General features: G+C 47.3%; 2 protein-coding genes across 3 annotated transcripts in view; both read left to right on the forward strand.

Annotated features, from left to right (window-relative positions):
- Window positions 1-5,262, forward strand: part of LOC137424370 (rho guanine nucleotide exchange factor 17) — a 375,708-nt gene extending 370,446 nt beyond the window's left edge. The window contains exon 21 of the mRNA XM_078775397.1: window positions 3,711-5,262. Within this exon, the coding sequence (XP_078631523.1) occupies window positions 3,711-3,916 (206 nt within the window). The 3' untranslated portion in view covers window positions 3,917-5,262. The remainder of the gene's footprint in view (window positions 1-3,710) is intronic.
- Window positions 5,263-9,046: 3,784 nt separating this feature from the next.
- Window positions 9,047-17,092, forward strand: part of LOC137424373 (tumor necrosis factor receptor superfamily member 19L-like) — a 100,920-nt gene continuing 92,874 nt past the window's right edge. For both annotated transcript variants that reach the window (XM_068111767.2, XM_078775403.1), the window contains exon 1: window positions 9,047-9,103. In XM_068111767.2, the coding sequence (XP_067967868.1) occupies window positions 9,053-9,103 (51 nt within the window). In that variant the 5' untranslated portion in view covers window positions 9,047-9,052. The remainder of the gene's footprint in view (window positions 9,104-17,092) is intronic.

Consider the following 17,092-nt stretch of genomic DNA (forward strand, 5'->3'; position numbering starts at 1 on the left):
GGTCCTCAGGGTCTTTTGGGTCTTTGGGGTGTTTTGGGTCTTCGGGGTCTTTTGGGTCTTCGGGGTCTTTTGGGTCCTCGGGATCTTTTGGGTCTTTGGGGTGTTTTGGGTTCTTCGGGGTCTTTTGGATCGTCGGGGCCTTTAAGGGGATTTTGGGTGTTTGAGGTGTTTTGGGTCTTTAAAGGTCTTCATGTTCTTCAGGGTGTTTTGGGTCTCTTGGGGAATTTTGTGTCTTCGGGGGCATTTTGGTCTTCAGGGTCTTTTGGATCCAATGTGCCTTTCAGGGTCTTTTGGGTCTTTGAGGTCTTCAGGGTATTTTGGGTCTTCAGGGTCTTTGTGGTCTTCAAGGTGTTTTGGGTCTTCAGGGTATTTTGGGTCTTCGGGGTATTTTGGGTCTTTGTGGTATTTTGGGTCGTCGGGATATTTTGGGTCTTCGGGGTATTTTGGGTCTTCGGGGTATTTTAGGTTGTCAGGGTCTTTAAGGGTGTTTTGGGTCTTTGGGGTCTTTAAAGGTGTTTGTGGTCTTGGGGTATTTTGGGTCTTCAGGATATTTTGGGTCTTCAGGATATTTTGGGTCTTTGGGGTATTTTGGGTCTTCGGGGTCTTTTGGGTCTTTGAGGTGTTTTGGGTATTTTGGGTATTTTGGGTATTCGGGGTATTTTGGGTCGAATCCGCAACGAATTTAAAAAAAAAATTTTTGTATACAAAGTCGAGGCTCGTGTACGAGCTAACATATTAAACACAAAAAACATAAACGGACACATAAAACACAAAATAAAGGGAGCGGGAGACAAGGGGGAGAGAGAGAGGGAAGCACACAAGCACAACAACAGTAGTGAACAGGGATGTCAGTAGATCTGCGGAAGGGAGAGGGCTGGGCAGGGGGAGGGGGGGTACACGGTATAAAACAAATGAACACTACAAGGAATGAAGTAAGTGGGAGATTGAAAAAGGTAGATTTGGGGTGCATTAACGGCGAAAAAAAGATCAAGGTTTTGGATGGGGGAAGATAAGAGATGGTGGTAAACAGCTGTTTTAAAGACCTGGAGGGAGGTGTGGGATTGAAGAGAGTGAGGGACTTTGTTCCAGAGGTGGGAGAAAAGCGGAATGAAAGAGTGAAGGTGAGCAGAGAGTCTTGATTTTGGCAGTTTCACCAGAAGAGTGTTGCGGGAAGATCTTGTGCGACCTGTAGGAATATTTGGGGGGCAGAGCACAAACAGAGCTGGGGGAGCAAGGCCGGAGAGGAGTCGGTGGAAGACAGAAAGACCACCAACCTGTCTGTGCTGAGAGAGAGAGAAAGGCCCTCAGAATCAGCTTCATCACGGGAGATTCCGATGATTTTGAATGTTTTGGTTTCAACCACGTAAAGCCGAGCTAGGTGTGAGGCAGGAGGACCATCCCAGAGGGGAGAGCAGTATTCCATTGAGCTGCGGATGAAAGCCTTGTATGTGGTGAGGAGCTCAGGTGTGCCAAGGAAGAACTTCGCACGACGGAGGATGCCCAGTCGGCGACTGGCTTTGGAGGCCAGCTTGGAAATGTGGTTTTCCCAGGAAATATCATGGCAGATAGTGAGACCCAAAAGCTTGAGTGACAGAACTGCATCAGAGGATTGTTCAGAAAGTAGATTGGAGGGCCTCAGACGATTTTTTGATGATTCCTGGCAGGATGCACCGATCGAGTGAGCCAAGTGCAATTAAAGCCACGCACGTTTATTTTATATGTATCATTATATTTCCCTTTGTCTGTGTACTGCATCTGTGTGCGGGGACGTCTCATTTAGGATTTTATTACCGTGCATTTCTTTTAATAAAGCCGGTATTTTTGGACATTTTAATTTTGTGTCTGTTTGAGTTATTTTGTGCAGGTTTGAGGACTGCCGGTGGTATCCGTGAATGTATGGCTCTGGTTCTTCCCCTCCCTCTCACTTCCCCATGCGTATGCTTCGCCATTTGAACTGAACGCCTCGGAGTAACAGCTCATTTGGTCATCCGTGCTACCTTAAGATGTTCACCAAGGGTAGTCACGTGACAATATTATTTATATGCATACACACACACACACACACACACACACACACACACACACACACACACACACACACACACACACACACACACACACACACACACACACACACACACACACACACCTGTCTGGGAGTGCATTTTTACAAATGTAAATGGCTGTCTGGGCATGGTCCAAACTTGGTAATCTGTGCTATTCTAACTAAAATAGCGTGATATGTGGGAGCAATCGAGGAAATCCGTAGGGTGAATTTATGCGAGGAGTGAGTGGTGTGGGTGGTATGAGTGGTGTAAGTTGTGTGAGTGGTGTGATGTTCCCTGTGCGTTAACAGCAAACATAATGCAGCGAGTTGTTCTGAGCGAGTGAACAGCATAAGGAGGATTGTGTGAGGTGCGTGTGAGTGAGCAGCATAAGGAAGGAAGCGATTTGTTTTGAGTGAGTGAACAGCGTAAGGAGGGCCGTGAGTTGTTCCGAGTGAGTGAATGGTATAATGTGGGCCGTCGCACCCCCCCCCCTCCCCTTGCGATCCCCTCCTCTCTCTCCCCCCTCCCCTTGCGCTCGCCTCTTCTCCATCCCCCTTGCACTCCCCTCCTCTCTCTCCCCCCTCCCCTTGCGCTCCCCTCCTCTCTCTCCCCCTCCCTTTGTGCTCCCCTCCTCTCTCTTCCCTTCCCCTTCCCTTCTCCTGCATACGTACACTCTTGTGTATTTTCCTCTTTTTTCATTTGTAAACCTTTGTTGGTGCACACACTTTGATGAGTCACCCTACCTGTGAAACAGGTTCTCGCACACACCTTTGATGATTCACCCTCCCTGTGAAACAGGTTCTCGCACACACTTTGATGAGTCACCCTCCCTGTGAAACAGGTTCTCGCACACACTTTGATGAGTCACCCTCCCTGTGAAACAGGTTCTCGCACACACTTTGATGATTCACCCTCCCTGTGAAACAGGTTCTCGCACACACTTTGATGATTCACCCTCCCTGTGAAACAGGTTCTCGCACACACTTTGATGATTCACCCTCCCTGTGAAACAGGTTCTCGCACACACTTTGATGAGTCACCCTACCTGTGAAACAGGTTCTCGCACACACTTTGATGATTCACCCTCCCTGTGAAACAGGTTCTCGCACACACTTTGATGATTCACCCTCCCTGTGAAACAGGTTCTCGCACACACTTTGATGATTCACCCTACCTGTGAAACAGGTTCTCGCACACACTTTGATGATTCACCCTACCTGTGAAACAGGCTCTCGCACACACTTTGATGATTCACCCTCCCTGTGAAACAGGTTCTCGCACACACTTTGATGATTCACCCTCCCTGTGAAACAGGTTCTCGCACACACTTTGATGATTCACCCTACCTGTGAAACAGGCTCTCGCACACACTTTGATGATTCACCCTACCTGTGAAACAGGCTCTCGCACACACTTTGATGATTCACCCTACCTGTGAAACAGGTTCTCGCTGCCCTGAGATGCGAACCTACACCTGTCACCAAGTCCTCTCTTTGCTCTGTCACACGACATTATGAATATCGCATACCAAAGGGGACACCGAGACACAAGAGCAGAGCAAAAGGTGTCCTGGTTGGGCAGCACATTGCCAGGATAGAACAGGTACGTTTGTTGGCCCATTTGCAGCGTTACCTTCAGTGCTGTGTCGGTGTCTTTTGGCAGATCCATCCGAGGAAGAACCGGTGAGGAAGGACACCTGGAGAGGCCTCAACCGACAGAGGGAGCAACAACAACACCTGCAAGGAGAGATGTTGGTGATAAGTGGTGGCGATGGTTACGAGGACTTTGAGGGGGCATTGGCAGGCGCTGGGGATGAAGCAACTGGGAGAGAGGACAGCACCAACCACCTGCTGTTATGGCGGGTCTGAGTGATGGAGATGACAACACAAACCACCTGCTGTTATGGCGGGTCTGAGTGATGGAGATGACAGCACCAACCACCTGCTGTTATGGCGGGTCTGATTGATGGAGAGGACAACACAAACCACCTGCTGTTATGGCGGGTCTGAGTGATGGAGATGACAGCACAAACCACCTGCTGTTATGGCGGGTCTGAGTGATGGAGATGACAGCACCAACCACCTGCTGTTATGGCGGGTCTGAGTGATGGAGACGACAGCACAAACCACCTGCTGTTATGGCGGGTCTGAGTGATGGAGATGACAGCACAAACCACCTGCTGTTATGGCGGGTCTGATTGATGGAGAGGACAGCACAAACCACCTGCTGTTATGGCGGGTCTAATTGATGGAGAGGACAGCACCAACCACCTGCTGTTATGGCGGGTCTGAGTGATGGAGAGGACAGCACCAACCACCTGCTGTTATGGCGGGTCTGAGTGATGGAGAGGACAGCACAAACCACCTGCTGTTATGGCGGGTCTGATTGATGGAGAGGACAGAACCAACCACCTGCTGTTATGGCGGGTCTGAGTGATGGAGACGACAGCACAAACCACCTGCTGTTATGGCGGGTCTGATTGATGGAGAGGACAGAACCAACCACCTGCTGTTATGGCGGGTCTGAGTGATGGAGAGGACAGCACAAACCACCTGCTGTTATGGCGGGTCTGATTGATGGAGAGGACAGCACCAACCACCTGCTGTTATGGCGGGTCTGATTGATGGAGATGACAGCACAAACCACCTGCTGTTATGGCGGGTCTGATTGATGGAGAGGACAGCACCAACCACCTGCTGTTATGGCGGGTCTGATTGATGGAGAGGACAGCACCAACCACCTGCTGTTATGGCGGGTCTGATTGATGGAGAGGACAGCACCAATCACCTGCTGTTATGGCGGGTCTGATTGATGGAGAGGACAGCACCAATCACCTGCTGTTATGGCGGGTCTGATTGATGGAGAGGAGTGTGTGTCGAGGAATTGAAACGATGAAGAAACATTGGAGGTGCTCATAATGAGGACCAAGTGATGAGGAATTGGGGGACAAGGGGAAGTGCTATGATAAGGTTAATGATGGCACCTGATAAACAACATGGCATATACCACATCACTGCGCACACGGACGCATAAACCAATTGAAGGGAAAAACTGAACCTATACCTTTGTACACAATCCCTGTTTGTCCATAATGAATTGTCTGCCGAATTGGCTTTGCTGTATGTCCAGCTGTCCCTTTGTAAAGCTATGCTCGAGAAATTGCACTTTGGAATAAAAATGCCAATAAAGAGGACGCTGTGTACTTAATCCTGAACCGCCTTCGCATATGTGCCTCATTGGTAACATGTTAACCCGGACTAATGTGCCTCATTGGCAACATGTTAACCCGGAATAATGTTCCTCAATGGTAACATGTTATCCCGGAATAATGTGCCTCATTGGTAACATGTTACCCCTGCATAATGTGCCTCATTGGTAACATGTTAACCCAGACTAATGTGCCTCATTGGTAACGCCCAAAGTACAGTCTCAAGGCCTAGCTAACATTGCTAACTTGTTAGTCCAGACTAGTTTGGCTTATTCGTAATTCCCAAACAACAGTCTCAAGGCCTAGCTGACATGGTTAACTTGTTAGTCAGGAATAGTTTAGCTCATTGGTAACGCCCAAAGGACAGCCTCAAGGCCTAGCTAACATTGCTAACTTGTTAGTCCGGATTAATTTGGCTTATTGGTAACGCCCAAAGTACAGTCTCAAGGCCTAGCTGATATTGATAACTTGTTAGTCCGGATTGCTTTAGCTCATTGGTAACGCCCAAAGTACAGTCTCAAGGCCTAGCTAACATTGCTAACTTGTTAGTCCGGATTAATTTGGCTTATTGGTAATGCCCAACGCACAGTCTCAAGGCCTAGCTGACATTGTTAACTTGTTAGTCCAGACTAGTTTGGCTCATTGGTAACACCCAACGTACAGTCTCAAGGCCTAGCTGACATTGCTAACTTTTTAGTCTGGACTAGTTTGGCTCATTGGTAATGCCCAAACGACAGTCTCAAGGCCTAGCTAACATGGTTAACTTGTTAGTCCGGACTAGTTTGGCTCATTGGTAACGCCCAAAGGACAGCCTCAAGGCCTAGCTGACATTGCTAACTTGTTATTCCGGATTAGTTTAGCTCATTGGTAACGCCCAAAGTACAGTCTCAAGGCCCAGCTAACATTGCTAACTTGTTAGTCCGGATTAGTTTTGCTCATTGGTAACGCCCAAAGTACAGTCTCAAGGCCTAGCTGACATTGTTAACTTGTTAGTCCGGACTAGTTTGGCTCATTGGTGACGCCCAACGTACAGTCTCAAGGCCGAGCTGACATTGCTAACTTCTTAGTCTGGACTAGTTTGGCTCATTGGTAATGCCCAAACGACAGTCTCAAGGCCCAGCTAACATGATTAACTTGTTAGTCCAGACTAGTTTGGCTCATTGGTAACGCCCAACGTATAGTCTCGATGCCTAGCTGACGTGGTTAACTTGCTAGTCCGGACTAGTTTGGCTCAATGGTAACGCCCAAAGGACAGCCTCAAGGCCTAGATAACATTGATAACTTGTTAGTCCGGATTAGTTTAACTCATTGGTAACGCCCAAAGTACAGTCTCAAGGCCTAGCTGACATTGCTAACTCGTTAGTCCAGATTAGTTTAGCTCATTAACGCCAAAAGTACAGTCTCAAGGCCTAGCTGACATTGCTAACTTGTTAGTCCGGACTAGTTTGGCTCATTGGTAACGCCCAAAGGACAGCCTCAAGGCCTAGCTAACATTGCTAACTTGTTAGTCCGGACTAGTTTGGCTCATTGGTAACGCCCAACGTACAGTCTCAAGGCCTAGCTAACATTGCTAACTTGTTAGTCCTGATTGATTTGGCTTATTGGTAACGCCCAACGTACAGTCTCAAGGCCTAGCTAACATTGCTAACTTGTTAGTCCGGATTAATTGGGCTTATTGGTAACGCCCCAAGTACAGTCTCAAGGCCTCGCTGACATTGCTAACTTGTTAGTCCGGATTAGTTTAGCTCATTGGTAACACCCAACGTACAGTCTGAAGGCCTAGCTAACATTGCTAACTTGTTAGTCTGGATTAGTTTAACTCATTGGTAACGCCCAAAGTACAGTCTCAAGGTCTAGCTGACATTGCTAACTTTTTAGTCTGGATTAGCTTAGCTCATTGGTAACGCCCAAAGTACAGTCTCAAGGCCTAGCTGACATTGCTAACTTATTAGTCCGGACTAGTTTGGCTCATTGGTAACGCCCAAAGGACAGCCTCAAGGCCTAGCTAACATTGCTAACTTGTTAGTCCGGATTAATTTGGCTTATTGGTAACGCCCAACGTACAGTCTCAAGGCCTAGCTAACATTGCTAACTTGTTAGTCCAGATTAATTGGGCTTATTGGTAACGCCCCAAGTACAGTCTCAAGGCCTCGCTGACATTGCTAACTTGTTAGTCCGGATTAGTTTAGCTCATTGGTAATACCCAACATACAGTCTCAAGGCCTAGCTAACATTGCTAACTTGTTAGTCCGGATTAGTTTAACTCATTGGTAATGCCCAAAGTACAGTCTCAAGGCCTAGCTGACATTGCTAACTTGTTAGTCTGGATTAGGTTAGCTCATTGGTAACGCCCAAAGTACAGTCTCAAGGCCTAGCTGACATTGCTAACTTGTTAGTCCGGAGTAGTTTGACATTGGTAACGCCCAAAGTACAGTCTCAAGGCCTAGCTGACATTGCTAACTTGTTAGTCTGGATTAGCTTAGCTCATTGGTAACGGCCAAAGTACAGTCTCAAGGCCTAGCTGACATTGCTAACTTGTTAGTCCGGAGTAGTTTGACATTGGTAACGCCCAAAGTACAGTCTCAAGGCCTAGCTGACATTGCTAACTTGTTAGTCTGGATTAGCTTAGCTCATTGGTAACGGCCAAAGTACAGTCTCAAGGCCTAGCTGACATTGCTAACTTGTTAGTCCGGACTAGTTTGGCTCATTGGTAACGCTCAAAGTACAGTCTCAAGGCCTAGCTGACATTGCTAACTTGTTAGTCCGGAGTAGTTTTACTTATTGGTAATGCTCAACGTACAGTCTCAAGGCCTAGCTAACATGGTTAATTTGTTAGTCCGGACTAGTTTGGCCCATTGGTAACGCCCAAAGGACAGTCTCAAGGCCTAGCTAACATGGTTAACTTGTTAGTCCGGACTAGTTTGGCCCATTGGTAAAGCCCAAAGGACAGTCTCAAGGCCTAGCTGACATTGCTAACTTGTTAGTCCGGACTAGTTTGGCTCATTGGTAACGCTCAAAGTACAGTCTCAAGGCCTAGCTGACATTGCTAACTTGTTAGTCCGGACTAGTTTGGCTCATTGGTAACGCTCAAAGTACAGTCTCAAGGCCTAGCTGACATTGCTAACTTGTTAGTCCGGACTAGTTTGGCCCATTGGTAAAGCCCAAAGGACAGTCTCAAGGCCTAGCTAACATGGTTAATTTGTTAGTCCGGACTAGTTTGGCCCATTGGTAAAGCCCAAAGGACAGTCTCAAGGCCTAGCTAACATGGTTAACTTGTTAGTTAGTCGTCGGTTATGTTGGTGTGAAATTGCCACGGACTTCGACTTCATCAGTTGCATTTTGTGTTCACTTTTTGCCAACATGTACTAATTGTTCCGCAATTGTCCCGGTCATGCGGCCTCGCACCTGAGCAGGTGTTTCGCTAAATAAACAGGTAGTAAAATCTCATTTCATCCGCCTCCGGCTTCATTGCACAAATTCTCGTGTTCCTCTTAAAATTAAAATGCATTTCGCAGCGTCACAGTTACATTTTGTCTTTTGAAGTTTCTTGGTAACTAATTACATGTGTTTGAAAGTTTGACATGTGAAATTCACTCTCTCCTGACATCTCGTGTTTCTACCTGCCTTTGCGAACATGATTCATGCTGTGCATTATTACTCTCAGGTACACCGTGACGTCATATAACGCTCGTTGCCCCTCCCACTCGTCACGTGATAAATGACATCACACGGCTGTGCCGTTTAAAATTTGAAAATCCTATGTTGGTGCACAAATAATCGCCATTTGAAGGTTACCATGGCAGAGGCAGCCTGGAGGCTACTGCGAGTTACCTTTGCATTGCTCATGGTAAGTCCATGTCGCTTCATGTTTGTGCAGGTGAAATGGATGATTTGTCACATGTTTGTAAACCACTTCGGTTGTGTGTGTCGATCAGATAAATAGAAGGATAAAATGAGGGTGAATGTTTCGTTAAATTGTTGAATTTGTACCTGGACCGTCGAGGAAACTCAACTCAGCTAAGCTAAGAAGCACAAAGGTATTCCGTGAATAACCAGGTGTTACAAAACTTTTGATTACGACTTTAATGGTTCAGCGATGATGTCATCCAAGATTTATGGAGAAAATCATTCAATGGTTTTTACATCAGAGCAAAATTATTGCGTGAGATTTCAAGATTTGCACACAGGAGTTATCATCACAACGGTTACCTTTCGTGGCCAAATATTGTCGTTCAAATGGGACGTGACAACAACCTGAGCGCGTTCATTTGTTTATAGTGTACGAGCTGCTGCGCAGACAATAACCACACTCTGATATATCAAGCGGTGTAACCTGGTCTGAAGGGATCCGCATAGGATTAGAGCACCTGCTGCACAGACAGTAACCACACTCTGATATATCAAGCAATGTAACCTGGTCTAGAGGAATACGCAAAGGACTAGAGCACCTGCTGCGCAGACAATAACCACACTCTGATATATCAAGCGGTGTAAGCTGGTCCAGAGGAATCCACAAAGGACTAGAACACCTGCTGCGCAGACAATAACCACACTGATATATCAAGCGGTGTAACCTGGTCTGAAGGGATCCGCATAGGATTAGAGCACCTGCTGCACAGACAATAACCACACTGATATATCAAGCGGTGTAAGCTGGTCCAGAGGAATCCACAAAGGACTAGAACACCTGCTGCGCCGACAATAACCACACTCTGATATATCAAGCGGTGTAACCTGGTCTAGAGGAATACGCAAAGGACTAGAACACCTGCTGCGCAGACAATAACCACACTCTGATATATCAAGCGGTGTAACCTGGTCTGAAGGGATCCGCATAGGATTAGAGCACCTGCTGCACAGACAGTAACCACACTCTGATATATCAAGCAATGTAACCTGGTCTAGAGGAATACGCAAAGGACTAGAACACCTGCTGCGCCGACAATAACCACACTCTGATATATCAAGCGGTGTAACCTGGTCTAGAGGAATACGCAAAGGACTAGAGCACCTGCTGCGCAGACAATAACCACACTCTGATATATCAAGCGGTGTAACCTGGTCTAGAGGAATACGCAAAGGACTAGAGCACCTGCTGCGCAGACAATAACCACACTCTGATATATCAAGCGGTGTAAGCTGGTCCAGAGGAATCCACAAAGGACTAGAACACTTGCTGCGCCGACAATAACCACACTCTGATATATCAAGCGGTGTAACCTGGTCTAGAGGAATACGCAAAGGACTAGAGCACCTGCTGCGCAGACAATAACCACACTCTGATATATCAAGCGGTGTAACCTGGTCTGAAGGGATCCGCATAGGATTAGAGCACCTGCTGCGCTGACAATAACCACACTCTGATATATCAAGCGGTGTAACCTGGTCTAGAGGAATACGCAAAGGACTAGAGCACCTGCTGCGCAGACAATAACCACACTCTGATACATCAAGCAATGTAACCTGGTCTAGAGGAATACGCAAAGGACTAGAGCACCTGCTGCGCAGACAATAACCACACTCTGATATATCAAGCAATGTAACCTGGTCTGAAGGGATCCGCAAAGGATTAGAGCACCTGCTGCACAGACAGTAACCACACTCTGATATATCAAGCGGTGTAAGCTGGTCCAGAGGAATCCACAAAGGACTAGAGCACCTGCTCCGCAGACAAAAACCACACTGATATATCAAGCGGTGTAACCTTGTCTCAAGGGATCCGCAAAGGATTAGAGCACCTGCTGTGCAGACAGTAACCATACTCTGATACACTACCGGTCAAAAGTTTTAGAACACCTCAATTTTTCCAGTTTTCATTGAAATTTAAGCAATTCAAGTCCAGTGAATAACCTGAAATGGTACAAAGGTAAGCAGTAAACTGCTCGAGGTTAAAAAAAAGTTTAGGTTAGCAAAAACGGGGAAATAATGTAAATTGCACAGTTACGTATATTGTAAAAAAAAAAAAAAGGCCTTCTTCAGGGAACAAGTAATGGGTTAACAACTTATAGCTGTTCTGCAGCAATGAAAGTAAATTAAGCCTTGAAAGTTGATGCAAACAATTCCTACAGGTGTCCCAACCTCTGCTGATTACTTGATTACAAACCCCCTGTCTGTATAAAAGCAGTATTGGAACAGACTGTTATTACACCCTCTGAAGCGTTATTTGGACAATATTGCACTGCAGGAAGTAGTATATTGGAAACTGGAGGAAACTCTGACAGGAAGAGGTCTGGCAGACCCAAAGCCACAACAGAATCAGAAGACAAGTTTCTGAGAGTCAACAGCTTGCGTGATAGGCGGCTCACAGGACAACAGCTTCAAGCACAGCTTAACACTGGTCGAAGTAAGCAAGTCTCAGTTTCAACTGTGAAGAGAAGATTTCGAGCTGCAGGTTTGACAGGTCGAGTGGCAGTAAGAATGCCATTGCTGAGATGGCAAAATAAGAAAAAGAGGCTTGCCTGGGCCATGGAGCACCACCAGTGGACTACTGAAGACTGGAATAAGGTCTTATGGACCGATGAATCAAAATTTGAAATATTTGGTTCATCACACAGGGTTTTTGTACACCGTCGAGTAGGCGAAAGGATGGTTCCTCAGTGTGTGACACCAACTGTCAAACATGGAGGAGGAAGCGTGATGGTTTGGGGCTCTTTTGCTGGATCCAGTCGGCGACTTACACAGAGTGACTGGCACCCTGCACCAAAAGGGCTAACACCATTTTGCAGCCCATGCAATACCCTCTGGTATACGCCTAGTTGGTCAGGGGTTCATCCTTCAGCAAGATAATGACCCTAAACACACCTCCAGGCTATGTCAAAACTACCTTCGAGGAAAAGAACAAGACAGTAGGCTTCAAATCATGGAATGGCCAGCACAGTCTCCAGACTTAAACTCCATCGAGCTGGTTTGGGATGAACTGGACAGAAGGGTGAAAGTAAATATTTGACAACTCTCGCGATTCGATCTCGCGATATCACGGCGAGGTCACGTCTTTTCGAAGCTGTTCCATGCGCTCACGCTTTCGAAGCTAAGTGATCTTTCACATTTGTGTTTTTGTCGTATCTTTATCTTTCTTTCGGTGCATGTACCTATTGGGGTGACTTTAATAGGTTTCTCGGTGTTGGTTTTTCATACCTGTGTACAGAATCGTCGGTTTTTTCGTATCGTATATTCTGAGGCCTAGTGTAGTACTAGTAGGCTACCGTGTCCTCAGACCTTGGCTTGAGGCTTTTGTTTTTGTCTCAGCGGTTCTTCGATCGCGCTGCAACTACTTTCGGTCTCTGTTTTTCACGGTCTTTTCACCCATAATCCCTTGTTTTAAAATCTTCAAAAAAAAAAAAAAAATTTTTTTCCCTTCCCTGTTCTTATCCGCTTGTGCGTTCTTATTTGTTCTTTCGTTCTTCGTTCTTTTGTTCTTTCGTTCTTCGTTATTTGTTCTTTCGTTCTTCGACCACATTGTTCGAGATCACGTGATCAAGTTGTTAATACATGTTTCATCTGTCCCCTGAAGAACTTTATTATTATGTCATATTCTATAACACTTTTTTCTACTTCTTCTATAAAAGGATGCTTTCGACTTGCTCACCAATTCTATTCATTCAAAAAAAAAATTCCATCTCTTACAGTGCATCTTTCATTCATTCCCTAAACTCTCCAGAACTCCACCCATCCTTCAGCGTCCTCAAACGTATTTTTGACTCGAATGTCTCAAGAAACTCATTTTGCAATAAATGTTAGTTTCACATAAATCGTACACTTTTCAAAATCCAATCACACCCCTCCCCTCCAAATCTTCCCCATCACCCATCTCTGTCAAATCTTCCCCCTTGCCCCTCCCCCCCAAATCTTCCCAAACACCCATCCCTTTCAAATCTCCCCCCCTGCCCCTTCCCTCCTAAACTCCCCCCACACCCCTCCCCTCCGAGACTCTCCCTCACTCCTCCCCTCCTAGACTCCCCTCTCACCCCTCCTCCTCAAAGCGTCCTCCCCGCTTCTTCCCCCTTCCAACTTTCACCTTCATCTTCCTCAACCTTCTGCCTCACTCTTCCCCTCCTCAAATAACACCTCACTGCGCCTCACCCAAACACCATCAAACCTTTTGTCCGCCCCATTCTTCCCTTTCTCCAAGCTATTCTGTAATCTCTGACACACCTGCAACAGCTCTCCCTACCTCTTCCTCCTCTTCCACATCCTGCCCTACCGCCCCCCCCCCCCCTGTTCTGTATCCGATGCTCCCCCTTCCTCTTCCTTAACAGTATGGACCTCAAACATCCGGGGCCTTTGCTCAAACTTAACTGATCTCTCCATACAGGTTGCTTCTGACAAACCAGACGTGATCTGCTTAACAGAAACCTTCCTCCATGATGTCTCTGATTCCTTGGTATCTCTCCCAGGTTACTCCCTCCTCCGGTATGATAGACCTGAGCCTCGTCCTGGAGGTGGCGTTGCTATCTTTATAAAAAAACTCTCTTCCTCACTCGCCCTGCACTGCCCTCTCTCCACCTCACCCCCAGGAATACCTTTGGCTACGGCTTCCCCTTCGCTCCCACCTTTTGTTCATATGCGTGTTGTACCGTCCACCAAACAGTGATGACTCCATCTACATCTCGCTGTCTGATAATATGGACCAACTTCTATCTACCCATCCCAACTCTCTCTTCCTCATATGTGGTGATTTCAACTGTCACCATGCCAGTTGGCTGGGGGTGGGTACCTCTCTCACCAGCCATGGCTCTTCAGCAAAGGACTTCTGTGACTCACTGGGACTGACACAATCTGTCAATTTCCCAACCCGGATCTCAGTCAACGGAGAATCTTCTCTTCTGGACTTGGTTATGACTAACTTCCCTGAAAATGTCTGCTGCTCTTCTTCTGCTCCAATCGGCTCTTCTGATCATGTGCTTGTTAAAGTGGACATCTCTCTGACCATTTTCAGAGAGTCTCCTCAGCGTCGACGAGTCTGGCATTTCACTCAGGCCAACTGGCACGGTCTTCAAGCAGCCATCAATCATCTGGACTGGTCTCCCATCTCTACTGCCTCTGACATCAACTCATCCTGGGAATTCTTCCAAAGTAAATTGCTCTCTCTCATGCGCAGATTTATCCCATCTCGTCTTCAGTTGTCATACCCTTCCTCCCGTCCATGGTACACGGAATCTTGTGGTGAGGCTATTGCCCAGAAACAACTTGCTTTCGTCTCCTGGAAGGCAAATCCAACGGAAGGAAATCTCATTTCCTTTCACAAAGCCCGAAACAAGTGTGTGTCCACCCTCAGGAGAGCCAGGAAACAATATCTCTCCGTCCTCAGGACCGAACTCTCTTATCTGTCTCCCTCTTCCAAATCCTGGTGGCGTCTGGTAAAATCTGTTTCTGGTGTTTGTTCCCCCTCCATCCCCTCCCTCACCTTAAATGGCCACACGGCTGACTCCGCACTTGAAAAAGCTGAATGCCTCAACTCTGTGTTTGTCTCTAAATCTTGTGTCACAAACCCATCCCTCTCTGTACCCACCGTACCCAGTCGTACCCAGCTGCTCCTGGACTCTGTGTCCTTTCCTCCTGACAAGGTGGAAAAGTTTCTGTCAACCCTCGACTCTGATTCTGCAACTGGACCTGACGGCATCAGCCCACCGGTCCTAAAATCATGTTCTTCCGCTCTTTCACTCCCTCTCTCTGTTCTCTTCTCCCTCTCTTTTGCTCAAGGTCATCTTCCATCTGCTTGGAAATCTGCCAACATCACCGCTTTGCACAAAAAAGGTGCAAAAACAGATCCCAGCAACTACAGACCAATCAGCCTTCTCCCAATTATCAGCAAAGTCATGGAATCCATCATTGCTTCAGATATGAAATCTTTCCTCTTCTCCAATGGCTTGATCTCTGATCATCAATTTGGTTTCAGACCTGGACACTCCACTCTGGACATGCTGCTTCTGCTTTCTCAACAATGGATGGAGGTCCTCAATGCCAAACAGGAAATTAGAGCAGTCTCCCTTGACATATCACATGCCTTCGATACAGTCTGGCACCCCGCTCTGCTCACCAAACTCTCCTCTTTTGGTATCCATGGAAATCTCCACACATGGCTGGTGGACTTCCTCTCTAGTCGTAGTCAACGTGTGGCCCTGAATGGGTTTCTCTCATCTCCTCTTCCTATTCAGGCTGGAGTTCCCCAAGGCAGTGTTCTGGGCCCTGTGCTTTTTCTGGTCTTCATCAATGATCTCTCTGACTCTCTTGAAAATCCTCTCTATCTCTTTGCTGACGACTCTACTCTCTGTCGCTCCATTCTTCATCTCTCTGCAGACCTTGACAAAATCACAGACTGGGCAAACAAGTGGAACATGTCTTTCAATCCTGACAAATCTCACACTCTTACGATGTCTCTCCGAAAAGACCGACTGGACAACCCTCCCATCCTCTTTCTGAATAATCCTCTCCAAGAAGTTCTGTCACTCAAGCTTTTGGGTCTCACTATCTGCCATGATCTTTCCTGGAAAAACCACATTTCAAATCTGGCCTCCAAAGCCAGTCGCTGACTGGGCATCCTCCGTCGTGCGAAGTCCTTCCTTGGCACACCTGAGCTCCTCACCACATACAAGGCTTTCATCCGCAGCTCAATGGAATACTGCTCTCCCTCTGGGCTGGTGTTCCTGCCTCACACCTAGCTCGCCTTCGCGCTGTTGAAACCAAAGCATTCAGAATCATTAGAATCTCCCGCGATGAAGCTAACTCCAAGGGCCTCTCACTCACTCACCGCAGGCAGGTTGGTGGTCTTTCCGTCTTCTACCGACTCCTCTCTGGCCTTGCCCCCCCCAGCTCTCTCTGGGCTCTGTCCCGCAAATATTCCTACAGGTCGCACAAGATCTGCCTGCAACCCTCTTTTGGTTAAACTGCCAAAATCAAGACTCTCTGCTCACCTTCACTCCTTCATTCCTCTTTTCTCCCGCCTCTGGAACAAACTCCCTCACTCTCTTCAATCCCACTCCACCCTCCAAGTCTTTAAAACAGCTGTTCACCACCATCTCTTATCTTCCCCCATCCAAAACCTTGATCTTTTCTACCCCCGCTAATTTCACCCCAATTCCACTTTTTGAAATACGAACTTCTGTCCTGGAAGTCCTTGGTGTCCTTGTGCTTTATACTTCTGCCTCCCCCCCCCCCCCCCTTCCCATGCCTCCTCCCCCCAGGCCCTCTCCCTTCCACACATCTCCCTGCTCTCGGATGTTGTGTTTGTGTGCTTCCCCTTTTCTCCCCATCTTGTTTTCTGCTCCCTCTTTTTGTGTATTTTGTTTGTCTGGTCGATTTGTTTGTGAAGTAAATGTTATCTCTTTCACGAGTCTCGATTCAGTATACAAAAAAAAAAAAAAAAAAAAGAAGCAACCTACAAGTGCAACACATTTGTGGGAACTTCTGCAACAGTGTTGGGAAGAACTTCCCGAACAATATTTGATTTCCATTGAAGAAAGAATGCCACGAGTGTGTTCGGCGGTTATATCTGCAAAAGATGGCTACTTTCCCGAGTCAAAAATTTAAATTGAATTTTGTTAAACAAAATGATTCTATGATTTCTTTTTATATCTCCAACTAGCAGAAGTACCCGGCATTGCCGGGCGGGGGAGGGGGGGGGGAGGGGAGGGGAACGGGGGGGAGGGGAGGGGAGGGGAACGGGGGGGAGGGGAGAAGAGTGGGAGGGGGAGAGGGGAGAAGAGGGGGGGATGGGGAGGGTGAAGGGGGGGAGGGGGTGGGAGGGGGTGGGAGGGGGGGAGGGGGTTGAGGGGGGAGGGGGGAGGGTGGAAGGGGATGGGGAGGGTGAGGGATGGGAGGGGGAGGGGGGAGGGGTGAG

Source organism: Myxine glutinosa, chromosome 4 (genome assembly GCF_964187855.1).
Source record: "Myxine glutinosa chromosome 4, kmMyxGlut1.1, whole genome shotgun sequence".
Classification (NCBI taxonomy): domain Eukaryota; kingdom Metazoa; phylum Chordata; class Myxini; order Myxiniformes; family Myxinidae; genus Myxine; species Myxine glutinosa.